Source organism: Amborella trichopoda, chromosome 7, assembly GCF_054954075.1.
Source record: "Amborella trichopoda isolate Santa Cruz 75 chromosome 7, AtrichopodaSantaCruz75HAP2 v2.0, whole genome shotgun sequence".
Lineage (NCBI taxonomy): Eukaryota > Viridiplantae > Streptophyta > Magnoliopsida > Amborellales > Amborellaceae > Amborella > Amborella trichopoda.
The window spans coordinates 6,238,246-6,253,588 of record NC_142342.1 but is presented as its reverse complement, the minus strand read 5'-3'; the positions used below and the strand labels follow the sequence as shown (position 1 = coordinate 6,253,588).

At 36.0% G+C, this 15,343-nt stretch overlaps 2 protein-coding genes across 4 annotated transcripts; one reads left to right on the top strand and one right to left on the bottom strand.

Moving 5' to 3' along the window:
• Positions 1-709: 709 nt before the first annotated feature.
• LOC18444235 (putative protein phosphatase 2C 8) lies at positions 710-9,381 on the top strand. Of its 3 annotated transcripts, none has more exons than XM_006854410.4 (5): positions 710-1,280; positions 1,865-2,511; positions 5,927-6,271; positions 8,009-8,114; positions 8,929-9,381. In XM_006854410.4, the coding sequence occupies exons 2-5, from the start codon at positions 2,002-2,004 to the stop codon at positions 9,243-9,245; spliced, it is 1,278 nt and encodes a 425-aa protein (XP_006854472.2). In that variant the 5' UTR covers positions 710-1,280; positions 1,865-2,001; the 3' UTR covers positions 9,246-9,381. The 3 variants fall into 3 exon arrangements, with proteins under 3 accessions (XP_006854472.2, XP_020529255.1, XP_020529256.1); XM_020673596.2 differs by having other exon boundaries at positions 716-1,225; XM_020673597.2 differs by having other exon boundaries at positions 726-1,202.
• Positions 9,382-13,356: 3,975 nt separating this feature from the next.
• LOC148781214 (uncharacterized) lies at positions 13,357-15,128 on the bottom strand. The gene is made up of 3 exons (XM_088872715.1): positions 14,738-15,128; positions 13,536-13,662; positions 13,357-13,429 (listed from the first exon to the last, which is right to left on the bottom strand). The coding sequence occupies exons 1-3, from the start codon at positions 15,126-15,128 to the stop codon at positions 13,357-13,359; spliced, it is 591 nt and encodes a 196-aa protein (XP_088728841.1).
• Positions 15,129-15,343: the final 215 nt, after the last annotated feature.

Below are 15,343 nucleotides of genomic sequence, written 5' to 3'. Positions count from 1 at the left end.
TGGGCTAAACTTTTTTGGTAAATACATATTCTAGTTAATAGAATCTCATTGACAATAACTCTGCTATAGTTAGTCCCAGGATGGTCATGCCAATCCCAAGCCCAAAAGGAGGAGGGTTGTGCTTGCTTGGCGGTCACCATAAAACTCTTGTCACATCCATTTTATGATCTTGAACCTCTAATGCATGCTCATGCGGGGGTTTATCTATGAATTCCATTACATGAGGGAGAATAGTTGTGACTTTGTACAAAAAGTAAAAAGACATAGTTAGCTCGCGGGAGAAGCCCACAAATGTAGAATTGTGGGCTCCTTAATAAATCTAATTTTGAGATGGATTTTTTGACTTAATCTTTAAGGATATGTAATATCTAATATGAAGATAATGAATATGAAAAAATAATAATTTTATTAAAAAAATATTTAGACCATTAGTTTTAACTATTTTTAAATGAAACACATATTTTACATCTATCTTAAAGATGAATACTTTATACTTTTGGATCTCATATATATAGAAATGCGGTCCAACCGGCATGAAACAATTTTCCAAAACAATTTCTCATACTCCATAGTTAAGCTTTTCTTTTTCTAGTATTAAAAGCATATAACAAAATGGGAGAGGTAGACAAGGGCAGTCCTGTCCATGCACTTTTTCAGCTGGGCGTGTCCAAGTGTCAAAAGATCTGGATTTCTTTGCCATATGGAAAATGTTGAGGGTAACACAGTCATTCTCTCTCTCTCCTCCCGAAGGTTTTCATTAAAGAGGGAGCAGAGCAGAGCTTTCTTCCACTTTCCGTGTTTTCATCGAATTGTAATGCCTGGGATTTTTCCATTAATTTGCCCTTTCTTCTGCAACCAAGGTTTCCATTTTTGGAAGGTTTTTGCAGAGATAGAAAGGAGTAAGTGAGAGAGAGAGGGGAGGAGCAAAAGAGAGAGAGCCGAGGCCATGGGTCTCCATATAAGGAAGGTCTTGGGGCAATAGTTTGTAGTGGAAAGCCTGGTGAAAGCTTTTCATTTATGGAAGGTTTCTTCATCAAAAGCTCAAATTGCACATTTACGCTTCTTCTTCTTCTTCTTCTTCTCCTTCTCGTCCTTTTGTTTTTGATCAACGGCCAGTCCTTTGTATCTCGAGGAAGCTCTAAAGGGAGTGCCCTTTGTTCTATTTGGAAAGTCATTGAACTGAGATAAAAGACTTGGAGCTGGTGAGCTAGGGCTTCGCTTTCTGGTAATTTTTAGGACAACGTTTCGAGAACGGAATAATTCTTTCTCTTTAGGCTAAGGTGAAGTTTGCAGAGATATTTCTTTTTTTCTATTTTGAAAGTGGGTTTTTTTATTTTTTTGACTATTTTAGGTTTCAGGGCAATGAACAAGGAACTGGAGAATGAGCTTTTAAAATCGAATTTGTTTGAAGTTTTGGAAAATCTATGGTTTCGACTTTGGAGGAAGTTTGATCTATTTTAGGAATTATTTCATTTTTGTTATTTTATAGGTGCTTTGCTCGTTTTTAGGGTGAGCAAGGAGCTCTATTTTTTAAAAAAAGATATTTTATAGCTATTACAGATCATTGAAGGTGGTTTTCGAGCTCCGAAGTTCTCTAGAGAGGTTTCTTAAAACGTTTTCCGGTAAATTTTCAAATTTTTTGGATATTGTTGATTCGGCAAATTTTCTCTTTTGATCTCCTGTTTAAAGCTTTTTTATAAAATTTCGTCTGTCTTTTAGTCGCAATCTGTTTTTATGACGTATGCTGTCTTTAGAAATTATTTTCCAAATGGTTTATTATGTTTTTTATTTTTTTCATTACTCCCTCTATATCATTACCTATATTCTAATTTCTAAATGAATCTTTTTTCCTCTGAAATTTCAGGTATTTTTCAGTACTGCAAGGTTCAGAAGAAGTTCAAGAAAATTTACTGAAGTTCTTGATTTGAATATCAAGGATCTTCACGCATTTTACAGTTTATTAACTCTGTTTGAGGTTATAGAACCAATTGCCGGAAACGAATGCAATCAATGGAAGCTTTAACGGCTACACCAGATGCTCATTGTAGTTCCTGCAACTTCTTGGACGAAAACCCTTCTCTCACTGCTCGCAGAAGGAGACTAGAGATCCGACGCCTCAAGCTCTTGACCTGCTCAGACACCGACGGAACCATGAAGAAGAGGAACCACCGTAGCGAGGCTGAGAGCGTATGCGAGGATAGTTTCATGGATAGATCAAAGGAGAATTGGGCTTCTGAGGAAGGCGAAGAGGGGGAGAGAGAGAAAGTGGGATTGAAAGAGGAGATAGAAGGTGGCGTGATAATGTTTTGCGAGGGTTCATCTTCTCTAACTTCTTCCTCATCTTGGAGCCCAAAGTCTGGTTGTGTATCAGTGATAGGGAGGAGGAGAGAGATGGAGGATGTTGTTACAGTGATGCCTGGTTTTCACACTGTATATGTGGTCGAGGAGTCGTGCATGCATGCGGTTCCCCTTCATTACTTTGCTGTATATGATGGCCACGGTGGCTCACAGGTGCTCTCTCTCTCTTGAAATCACTCACTCACTCTCTCTATAGCAGTGTTTCTTTCTCTAATCTTCTGAACTTTGAACTTTTGGGTTATGGGGGGGTGACCAAAGCAGCCCTCCTATTCTCTCTAAATGTCCATGAAACTCCCCAACTCTTTCTTTATTACATGTTTCACTTCTCTCTGGGTTGTTTTACCGTTTGAAACCACCTTATGCTGTGGAGGTCTTCCAATCTGAAAGCTGACCTACCCCAAAAAAAATGGGACTTCAAACTTGTGTGTTCCAGATGCACATATGTAAGGTGTGTACCTTATACCATAGAAGTGGGTGCATCTTGCGAAAGGGGTTCGGGTTGTGGCGGTAGACGTTGTGACACCTTAGAAAACAACTAACCATTTAAAAAACGTGTATTGGGCCTCTATTCCCTTATGAAAGATGCAATGAAAGATGCAGATTTTGGAAATCCTGTATGAAAATTTGTTACGTCTTTGTAAAATTTAAGTACAGATTTTGATATATGAATACTTGAAAATTTTGAGGGTGACCGGTTTAGATGATGTGTTACAAGATGCGCTATTTTCATTGTTGGGATTTTTTTTATTTTTTGAACCAACACATCTAGATGCTGAGGTAATCATTTTGGGGTTTTCTATTTTCGTTTTCTTTTTTTATTCAAGGTTGGAACGACCTTTCACAATGGACTTTTGAGGTGCCCCTTGTTCCAACCTGGTGAGCTTGATACTTCATAAACTTTCTTTTCCAAATCTTTTTAGGGTGCAGATTGTATAGGGTGTGAACTACAAACAAATAAAGTAAGACATCTCTAAATCTTAGTAATCTTAGTTTTGGTATAAGAAGCTCTTGAGATGAAATAAGAGTTTACTCACCCTAAATATGAAATTTAAAGCTTAATAAATAATGTAGTTCTTATTATAGAATTTGAAGCTCCAAAAATGGTGTAGATCGAATGGAACAGTAAGTACTGTAAATTTTAAAATTGGGATGGTCTAAATAATGTATTATATGATTCAATATTTTTAGGACTTGAAATCTTTTTTGTTTTGCATATTTATGCGTCTCGAGGTTGAGATGATTAATCGTTCAGTTTTTCGGTGTTGAAATAACCTTTTTGGAGTTTTGTGGTGTACCCTGCTTTTATAGGATTTCTGCTGTATAAGGTTGACACTTCATGTAAATTTTTCCATTTTGTTTTTCGTTAAAGATTTCTAGTAAAAATGGTATTGTCACAGTAAAAAAGGTCTTGTCACGAGTCTTGGATAATTACTATAATTACTCCAAGTCCAATAATTTTGCTAATGAAATCTTAACCAAATGTAACATTGAAAAAGACAGAAATATTCTTGTTCAAATGTAGTTCCCTCCCGGAATTCATTATAGCAATTTGTACTAGGGAACTAAACACACCATAAATCACCATAGATGCATTACCCAATGGATCCTTGAGTTAGGCCGTTAAAAATTAGGGCAGATTGCAAATCTAATGAACTGTGAAGAGATAAAATAAATGGTCCAAAAACCATGGTTCAAAATCCTTTCTCTTAGATTCATGGGGTTGACTTTAAGGGCTTGTTTGGATATACTCAGTATCTCAGATAACTCGCAGGTTTAATAAAGTTAATCTGGATAACAAATTAATTTGTTGGGCAATGCTTGTCATAAAGTTATTTTATGCAAACTTACAAACAACTATGCATATAGATGTCTTTTTGAAAAGCTGCTGCTTTTAGTTTATTCAAATTAATTTGATGAAAATAACTTGTTCTTCACCGGATATAGCTAAAAAAGTTGATAAGGTGAAAATTTGGAATATTTAAATAAGGACGCAGTTAGCATATGTGGCCAGCCCGCATATAGTAGAAATGTCGGCTTGGCAATAAATATGTTTTTTAAATATAATTTGATCCTAATTTTTAGAAAATATATAATCTGTAACATGGAGATCATGAATATGAAAAAATAAATAAATTTTGAAAACTAGAAAGAATAATTATATTAAGAAAACATTTGGACCGTTGGTTACAATTGTTTTTAGATGGACCACCTATTTGCATCCATCTTTAGGATGGATGCTTTATACCTCTGGACTGCATATTGTAGAAATGCGGTCCAGCCCACATGAAACAATTGTTCTTTAAATAATGTTATACATAATACTAGATAAGTAAAGTACTCCAACAACTAAGAAAATATCATTATTCAGATTATATTAATTTCGATGAGGTAAATCTTTTCCAGATAGAATGAATTGTCATCCACTTAGGCCCTAATAAAATGTATATTTCTAATATCAATCTCTAAGATGGATTTTTTGAGGAGACCGCATTTGAATCGGTGGGCTCACTGATGTACCTTGAACTCTGTTTATTGAATTTCGTATTCATTCACTATTGGTGAATGGTAATGTTCTTTTGTGTAGTTACCAAATGTGCTTGCATGGTGAATCTTGGACTTCTAATATTGCTACAAGACTTGGAACTGGAAATCTATGGTTTAGTTTAAAATTTAAATTAGATTGGGTTCTTTCTCTGCCTTGTTATGTACCTGTGTTTACATGAAAAGAATCTGCCTATGCTGCATAAAAATCAGAGATCTTTGTATTCCCTTCTATTTTGTATAGTTCCCTTGTTTTTCCCCTTTCCATTATTTTCACCTTTTCTTCCTCCTCTTCCTCACCCCTCCCCATACCCCGCCCTCCCCACCTCTCCCCATCCCCACCGCCATTAAAAAAAAGAAGGAAGAAGAAAACAATTTGAAAATTTTCCAAATGAACTTGTCGAAATATCCCTACTAACAAGATTCTATCTTTAACTGAAAATATACACATTATGTCCAGATTTTTGACAAAGCCTAAAAACCCCAAAATCCAAAATCAAGGCCCAAATTATCAAATTATAGAAACGGGCAAGCTTGCGAAAGGGCAGGTAACCTTAGGTACAAAAAGGTCATAGTCAACTTGCCACCATAGATGAAATTGGATGTTGGGCGTGTGCCATTAATTGTTCATAACATGTGAGTATTTTTCCTCTATGTCCCTGTGGTGAAATGAGACACCCTAGCAGTTTGATGTGAAATTTGATTGCTTTTGTGAAATATTATATCTTATGAAAACAATCCTATAATATGCAATTGCTTAAAAATTTGTGAGATAGTCAAAATTTTAAATTTATCCACGAAATATGGTTAGTGTCAATGCCATTAACAAAGCGCACAAAAGTTAAACCCAAAGCCCATAAACCCATTTAAATCTTATATCTTTAGTTTCTACTTCTTTTACGGTGTTGAATATTGGAACTGGACTTGAGATGTGAAATTTGAAAAAACATTTCCTATTTTTTATCACAAGCCAAATATCCTAAGTAATTCACAGAAAAATTAAACATCTCTTGTTTTCTTTTTACAGGCTTCCCAGTTTTGTAAAGACCGATTTCATGAGGCCTTAGCGGAGGAGCTAAAGGGCATTGACTGCCTCACCATTGGTGCTGGTGAGTGGAGCAAAGTGATGGCTGCTTGTTTTCAAAGGATGGATGTTGACGTGGGAGGGCTTTGTCGAAGTGGTGTTTGCAATGATGTGGAATCGGAGTCCCAGTGTGAGTCTTGTCATGATACAATAGCTCCAGGAAACGTAGGATCAACGGCTGTGATTGCCCTTGTGACCCCTTTACAACTTGTTGTAGCTAATTGCGGCGACTCGAGGGCAGTTCTCTCTAGGGGTGGCAAGGCCATTCCCCTGTCCTCAGATCATAGGGTAATAGTTCCTGACATTGCATCTCTCTCTGTCTCACTCTCTCTCTCTCTCTCACTCTCTCTCTCTCTCTCTCACACACACACACACACACACGCACATGCACCTACAAAACACACATTCTTCTATCTATTAGTTAAATTGCCATCTATCCTTCAGCGAGGTAGTAGGTCTTATGTAAATAATGTTGATAAGATTTTTTTTTATATTAGTGGGTAATAGCCACCAGATGATTATGTCAAGCAAGTGGTTTCATATAGGATTATAGGAAAGCATGCACTTTATATTCATGGCCCATCTTGAGATGGTAAGTTTGTCTCAGTTATTGAAACAAAGTCCTTCCAATTGTTATAATTAGTAAGCAAATTTCTCGTTAAGAAATGTAGAGCACATTTCACATTCACCATCAGTGTAGTTTTCAGATTGGTTTGGTTGTAGTGGGCATTTATGGTCCTTGAATCCTGTTATAATTTAAAACACAGTTTGCGTAAATGACAACCCAAAAAGTAAGGATCCAACGCTCAAGCTGCTGCTCCTGAAATTGCTGATTTTTATTGCGATTATTTTGTATTATAGAGATAGATTATACTTGTGTATTATATTAATCATCCAGATTATCAAAGAGTTTGGTTACAAGAGTACAAGGTCATCAGTTTGTCCTTGAGATTCTTGGTTACAAGAGCACAAGACATGTACCACCTTTAGAAGTTGAAAGCCTAAGTACTCACTTATATACATCCGCTGGACACACTACATTCTGGAACACATGCCAGAGTAATTACGAATTGATCTTTTTATCATAATTGGTACAAGCCAGATGAGTTAAAGTCTGATCCTTTCAATAAAAGGGGTTCAGACCTGTTTACCTGGGATGACATTAATAATACTAAGTGAGTAACTTCAAATTTGACTGAGCATGTGGGGTTCACCTGTGTTTCTTGCATGTGGACATTGGCAGCTGTTTCACTTACTTTTCTACTTTTGCTTTTACATTGAACGCGCTTATAGTACTATTATTACCATGGTTGTTATTGCTTTTGTTATTCTTCTGCTTTGTGTGGCTTCTTTATTTAAAGGTCGCCAGGCTGGTATTCTCTCTTTTGCATTGATCTTGTTTTTGGATTTGAAAGTCCCTCCTTTTGAACAACCTCTGCCGTGTGCCTTTAAATATAGTCATTTGCTACACTTGGTCAACCAAGCAGATACCCCCCCGCGTGGCCCCCACCCACCCAAAAAAAAAAAAAAAAACAAATATCAGAACCGCCCAATCAAATTCAGGCATAATTGGGGTTCTTTAAACTTCTTCCTCTCTTGTGGGTCTTCTATTACTCCATCAAACTCATGATATAGGCATGTCCCCCTCTCTCCCCCGCACAACCACCCCAAACCCCCCAACCCCCATCCCCACCCCACACATAACACAAAAAAAAAAATAAAAAAAGAAAAAAAAGGAAAAAAAAGAACCACAATATACAGATTTGTGCGTGTGCACCTATGGCATACATGAGAAAGAGAGGTGTCTTAAGTGTGTGCGCACCTATGGCATACAAGAGAAAGGGAGGGAAGTAAGTTGTGTTTTGAAATTTTAGTGCAGATTTGGCTGGCATTATGAGTTATCAGGGTATTTGCTAGTGCTTGCTAGTTAGTATTTGTTATGAGAGATCGCCCAGTTGATAAGTTATCTGTTTCTGTTGATCTATTGATGGATGATATTATTTTCACTGGTTTGTATTTGAACAGCCAGAGCGCGAGGATGAGCTTCGCAGGATAGAGGCAGCTGGTGGTCGTGTTCTTTTTTGGGATGGGTATCGTGTCGGAGGGTTCCTTGCCGTGTCAAGATCAATAGGTATGTATTGGTTTCTATTCAATTTTTTACTATGTTTTGAATGTGATCTTTGCTCACCTCTCTATGAATATAGGGTCTATTTGTTTTGCATGTAAGACATATAATGTTTGCTATGAATTCATCATCCACTGTTCATCAACTGATATAATGTTTGCTGTGAATTAACCATCCACTGTTCATCATCAGTTGATGACGATGGGCAATGGATGGCTGGACATGAGCCTGATATTTTACATATTTCGTTGATTGAAATTTTATACATGATCATCTGATACAATTAGGGATTTAGCTCTTAAGCTTGGGAATAGAAGAACTGTTTTCTGGATCATCGAATTTTTATGCAAAGCATGATACACGCCACTGTTTTAGAAACATGTTTACCGTTCAGTTACTCCAAATGACTTCAAAATTCAAATGCTTTTTGGCTCTTCATTCCATATATTGCCTTTCTTATTTTATGTTTCCTTTGATGGCAGGGAACATTATTTTGTTATGTCTGGCCCCCGTAACACTATTCTCTTCTCCAACCCTTGACCAAAACTTTTAAATATTTTCTCATTGAAATTGGCCTCCACCTCTAAATTTTTTGTTCATAACCAAAAAATCAAAGCTCCCATTCTGTCGAACTTGCTACGTATTATTCGTCTATGTCACTAGCAAAGATGGATCGAATGGAGGCACATATTAATCACACCCGGATTCTTTTACACGTAGTACGTGGAACTGAATTCTTTTTTTTTTTTCAGGACACTAATACGAAATTTTGCCCGTCCTGTTCCCTCAGACCAATTACAACCTTTTTCTTATCTTATAGGTGACAGATACTTGAAACAATATGTGATCTCCGATCCGGAAGTGACATGCACTGAGAGAAGCGAAGACGATGAGTTTCTTATATTAGCAAGCGATGGCTTGTGGGATGTTGTCCCTAACGACGTGGCCTGCGCGGTGGTCCGCAAGTGTCTTGGTACCCACCGACGGCCTCACCACCGAGGCAAGACTACTAGGTCGGGTGTAGAGGCTGCTGCCGCCATGTTGACTAACATAGCCATGGCAAGGGGTAGCGATGACAATATAAGCATTGTGGTGGTCAATTTGCGAGAGGGCAGTGCACCCCGTCAGGTCGAGTAAGTTCTCGACTTGGGCCAGTAGTTACTCATCTTTTTTTTTTTTTTAATGATTTTTCCTTGTGTATAGAGAGATTAGGTGGCAGGGCAGACCTACCTCCCTACAATTTTTCAATGCATATCAGCTTTCACATGTCCAATTTTGTTCAGAGAATTGGATGCTTATCATGGTGTCTGTGCTTCATTGTGGATGATCAATGTTTAAAAATCGCTATTCCGAATAGCAATCAAGTCTGCCTAACGGTTCCATGTTTTAGATTCTCCTGTTTGACAGACTTTCTTAGTGCTGTCATAGATCATAGTTATTAAGGCTGGACTGGTTATCGGATCGGCCGGGATGATGCTCAATACCTATGGTAGAAACTTGGTGGGCTTTGTTAAGAAGTGGTTAGAATCAATATTGATTGATTTAGATCTATTAGATCAGTAAAACTGGTTTCATTAGTAAATTTTTATTATTTAATGTTTTTAAATGATTATGTCGGATGAGTTGGCGGATTGGTTTTGACTTGACCAAAGTCCTGTTAGTGGCCATTGTTACTAGTTCAATGCGTGGCTGTGTTGGTTTTGGCTGGGCCAAAGTCTTCTTAGTGTTTGGTCCACTTAGTGGCCGTGGATATTGGTTAATGTGTGGGTGGGTTGGTTTTGACTGGATCAAAGTCGTTTCAATTGCTGGTGCATTGGTAACTTTGCTTTATAGATATAACTTGACATGACTGGGGAATTGTCCAAATATGCTATTGATGGCTTGATTCAAATCAAAGCTTTGGATAATATTTTAAAAAAATAAAAAAAATAAAATTTTGTTCAATTTTATTTTGTTTATTGAATCTGTTTTAACTCTGATTTATCAAAACTGGTGAAATATTAATTGTGAATGAGTTTTTAGCTAATCTGTTTTTACTTTGGACAAGCTCGGTTGAGGCACCAGGCGGTAGTCCGACCAGATGCACACATCGGGCTGCCCAATCTTGATAATTACATTTGAAGTATTAGGGTGCTTTCACCTTGGCCGATTTAATATCAATAGTGTATACAGCTTCAATCTTAATTTTTGTTTTGCTTTCTTTATGCTACTATGCATCGGGAATTCATATACGCCACTATAATTCGTTAATGTAGGGGGTAATTTCATTCATGTAGTGAGTGAGTATTTGTTTGTTTGATGTATATTTGATGGCTGAGGTTTTTTTTTATTATTATTATTTTATCACAAATTATATGAACATGGAATTTAGTGGGTCATTATCCGATTGCGATTGCGGTGCACTTCATCATCATCATTGTAGCTTAAAAAATATTCATATGAGAAAAAAATACCAAACTAGTAAAACTTTTCTTAAAAAATATTCCTAAATGAAAAAAAGACCAAACTACTATTAAACTTTTCAGGTGTATTTTTGTCATTTTATTTATTTAAAATATTTTCTCTATATTTTTTTTTGTCGCTGTGACCCAATGACATGACTTAAATTTTGTGTCAATACGATTTGTATAAAAAATAATATTAGCCGTTACATTGTGATTGATAACATCCCATCAACCACACAGAATTAGGTATTTGAGCGCTGATCTTGACGGATGGCTTGGTCTTCCAATTCTTTTTAGATGAGATTTGGGACTTTTGGGGCATATCCTCACTTTGTGGGGGTGCACATTTTTTTTTAGTAAGAAAACATAAGATGGTAGTTTACATCCTCTCTCAACGTGGGTGTATAGGGTTGGCAATCGGGTTGGGTTGACTTGAACCAGGTCTGGGTCTGGATCCAAGTGACTTGGACTCGATGTAGGTCTGATCCGGTCTATGTCCATGGCATGGACTTTTAGTGGGTTGGGTAGTGGTCTTGTGAACTGCATAAGATATATATGCTAGATAAAATATAAAATAAATTTTTTATTTTCTAATTTATAGATTCAGGTCTGGGTCAATGTGCAAGCTAGTTAAGAGGTCGACCCGGACTTGAACCGACCTGTTGCCACCCCACCTACATGGAAGTGATAGAAAGGTCTTTTAACTTTTTGTCAAGAAAAAAATACCAGAATACCTTAGTAAGTTGCAAGGACATTGGGTATTTAGGTATTTGGTGTGCCTTGGCAAGGTAGTTTGGACCTCATTTCTTCTCAACATAATTTGTGAAAAATTTTAAATGCTGTACTGGATGTGAGATCGTACCTAAAATTAGACAAGATGTTTATTTAGATCAGGTTAGTGGGTCTAGTTGTCATGTATGTATGTTTTATATGTTGGTGGTGTTATAGATGGTGGTCTTTATGTGAAGTATTATTTAGTTTTACTCGGAATATTGTTTATATTTGGAGGTTGAGTGTGAATGAATTGTACATTGTTTGATAGTGTTGTTAAACTGAAATTGGGTATTAGATTGGTGCTCTGCTATGCCAATATGGATCAGCAATTGGTTAATACTGGGAAGAATATATTGTAAAATTTAAGTTAGGGTGGAATCTGACTTTGATTATTTATCCTCCTTACACAATTGATTGGTTTCATAAAGAATATATAAAAAGAAAAATATCTTCATTCCTTTTATTTTTAGGTTTCATTTCGCAATAGAGTATATATTGAGGCATAAAAATTTTAGATTTTATTTTTTTTAACCTTTGGAGTTAATTTAAATTTGTCTTTTAGGCCAAACAAATTTAAAAAGATGTGTTTTTTCTAAAAGCTATCTTTTCAAACTTTTAGAGAGAGAAGGGTTTTATGGAGATGAGAGATTATTGGAAAGAGAGATGTTTAAAGAAACATGGGAGGAGAGAGAGATACAAGAAGAGAGAGATAAAAGTTTGGAGTATATAAGTGAAGAGATAAAAGATTGGGTTTAAAAACAGAGAATGTTTTTTTCACATATGTTTAGGTTAAAAATTAGGTTTAATGTGGTCAGGGTTGGAAGATATTTTTTAAAACTTTGGTTTATCAAGAAATGAAATTTAAGAATATGGGGTATTGAGATATTTTTATTTTATATAAAAACATCTTTTTATTTGAAAAACATGGAAGTCAAAATCTCATAGTTAGATTCAAAGTTTAAAAAGAAATTTTTTAACTTTATGATACACTTCAAGCTGTTCAATTGACTTCTTCTGATGGTGCGGAGTAGTTGTGATCTTGTAACAAGTACAAGTGATTTTATACTTCTTCTGATGGTGCGGAGTAGTTGTGATCTTGTAACAAGTACAAGTGATTTTATAGTATACAATCTCATTTTGTAATAAAGTTGCACAAATTTCATCGAGTCGGATTGATTATCATCATGAGTCGGATTGATTCTCATCTTTAAAAGGGAAACAAGGGCGAGGCACCTTTGCACCAATGTGCAGTGCAGAGTGTCGGACCTGTGCAGGCTTCGCGTCTTTCGTGCAAGCGCTCTAATTTCTCTTGTATGAATATAAGATATGAGAGTATTAAATGCTACTCATGTCTTGCTCGAGTTTTCAATGTGGAATAAAACCCCACCTCTCTCTCTTCATTAAACTCGCGAAAAAATATGTAAAACCATAGTATTTTTCAGAACTGAAAACATTAAGATGATGTTAACTTGCATGTTGTTCACAAAGGCAATCTTATGGAACCGCTTTCGGGTTAGTAGTGTAAAGATCTAATACTTGAGTACTTGGATTACTAATTTTTGACTTCTTTTAATAAGTTTTTTATTCCAAATTTAAGAACAACATTTCCCTTCTTTAATAATAGTTCAAAAGAAGTGAAATGTTGTTTAACCAGGAAATTTTTTTTGTTTTTTTTTAGCACTTTTAAGAACTGTGATGTTCTTTTGTTTCGTAACTTCCAAAATTCTCTTTTTTGCGAACCACATCACGATTGCAAGACTACCGTGATGGTGCACAACTTAATAACCCGTCACAGAACTATCACTACTGTATAGTGAAGGGTATTTTAGAATTAGCAATCCAAGGGGTATGAATGAGATTCTAAAATAAATGGTTTTCTTTTCAAAATTCTAAGGGAAAAAAAAGAATTTTTTTTATAAAGTTTTTTGAATTTATTATGGTGTTATCAAGATTTTTATACGCACTAGAACTTTTTTATTTATTTTTTATTTACCAATGTTCAAAGCTTTTATTAAAAGGTTAAAAGGAGATTACATCGTCAAAATAGTAAGAGAGTCAAGATCAACTCCTTTTTTAACCAGTGCATCAGCAACCCCATTAGCTCTAAAAACATGGGAGAAGGTAACAGATAAAGATGCAACAACATCCATAATCTGTAGCCATCAAGAGCGAAGTTCTTAAGGAAAAGACTTTTGTCTTTTTACACCACCTGATTAGATTCAATGGATCTCTCTCAATTAGGCAAGTAGTGCCCAAGTTGCGGTGTATGAAAGTTAGCAAGCCTCTAAGTAGAGCACTCATCTCTGCAAAGTTTGCAGTTGCCAAACCTATTGGGCCTGCATAGGATAAGACAGTATTATCAAAACAAATACGAATAACACCTCCAATGCCAGTTGACCTAGGTTACCTATCCAGTCAAAATTGATTTTAAGGTAGTTCATTGGAGGAGCAAACCACAATGCGGGACAGTGAGTCAAGAAGTGTGCAATAGATTCACCATCTTGTTTACAAAGTAAACAAATATTTGACAAAATTTTACCCCTATTCATAAGGTTGTCTATTGTTAAAATTTTATGTTGTGCCGCTAACCATATAAAGACTTGTACCTTATGTAGGATTGGCCGTTTCCAAATTTGAGAAATTTCAGAGCAGGACGATCTATAACGATCATGAAAGAACAAGTTGTAGCACGGCTTAACTGAGAAAATACCATCACTCTCAATCTCCCAGACTAACTCATCTTCCGCATCTTGTGAAATATAAACTTTGTCCAATATTTTCATCAGAGAACACCATTGAGAAAAAATAACATCATTTAACCGTCTGTATACTTGATATTCCAAGAAATCCCATGTCCTCTTCTTTCCACAGCATCACCAATAAGCATGTTTGGTTTAGAGACCACACGGAAAAGATGGGGGAAAGCAACTTTTAAGGGGAACTCTCCAATTCAGTTATGATGCCGGAACATAACATGTCGGCCACTTCTAACATTCCATTTGAAATATCCTGTGATCATGGGTCTACAATTGAAGATGGCTTTCCATATATAAGAAATGTCCTTCCCTCTACCACCACCAAGCCATAGATTGTAACTGTCCAACCCATACTTAGAGAGTAGCACTTGGTACCAAAGATTATCTTTAAAATAGGCACTACGCCACCACCATTTACACAAAAGTGCCTTAATAAATTTTCTGACATTCCGAATGCCCAGACCACCTTCACGTTTGGGGGTACACACTCTGTCCCATCAGACCAAATGAAATTTTCTATGTTTTTCACATGAACCCCATAGAAAATCTCTTATCATCTTCGCAATCATTTTCCCTACCGAGGCAGAAACTTGAATCAAAGACATCTAATACACTGGAAGATTGGACAAACATGATCTCAGCAGCGTAACCTTACCCCCCAAAGATAGGTATTTGTACTTCCATAAATCAAGTTTAACTTGCACTCTTTCAATAACCTTATCCCACACAGCATTAGGGAATTTAGAATCAGTGATTGGTAAGCTCAGATAGAATATGGGAAAGGAACCCACTTTACATCCCACCACTCTTGCTAGATTTTCTGCCACATTTTCTTCACAGTTAATGGTCACCAGGGAAGATTTATGAAGATTAACTTTAATCCTGATAACCATTTCACATATCTCTAAAAATCTAGCTATATTTTCCAACTGCACTGCCTTTGCAACACAAAAAACAAGTGTATCATCTACATTTTGAATATGAGATACAGTGATATCAGAGTTTGCTATTTTGAAATCGTCACGTCTTTCGACTTTACTCAACATTAGGCTAAAGCATTATGTGTAAATAAAATGAAATTACCAGAGATAATGGTGACTATCTTTACAAATGATTTCTTTTTTTTAAATAAAAATGTACGCATACTCTACTTTTTATAAAGTCAAATCATTTATTGAAAACTAACTTATTCAATATTTATTTATTTATTAATATATAACATTCCGTCAAATCATCTCTTGAAAACTGACCACCTTATTCA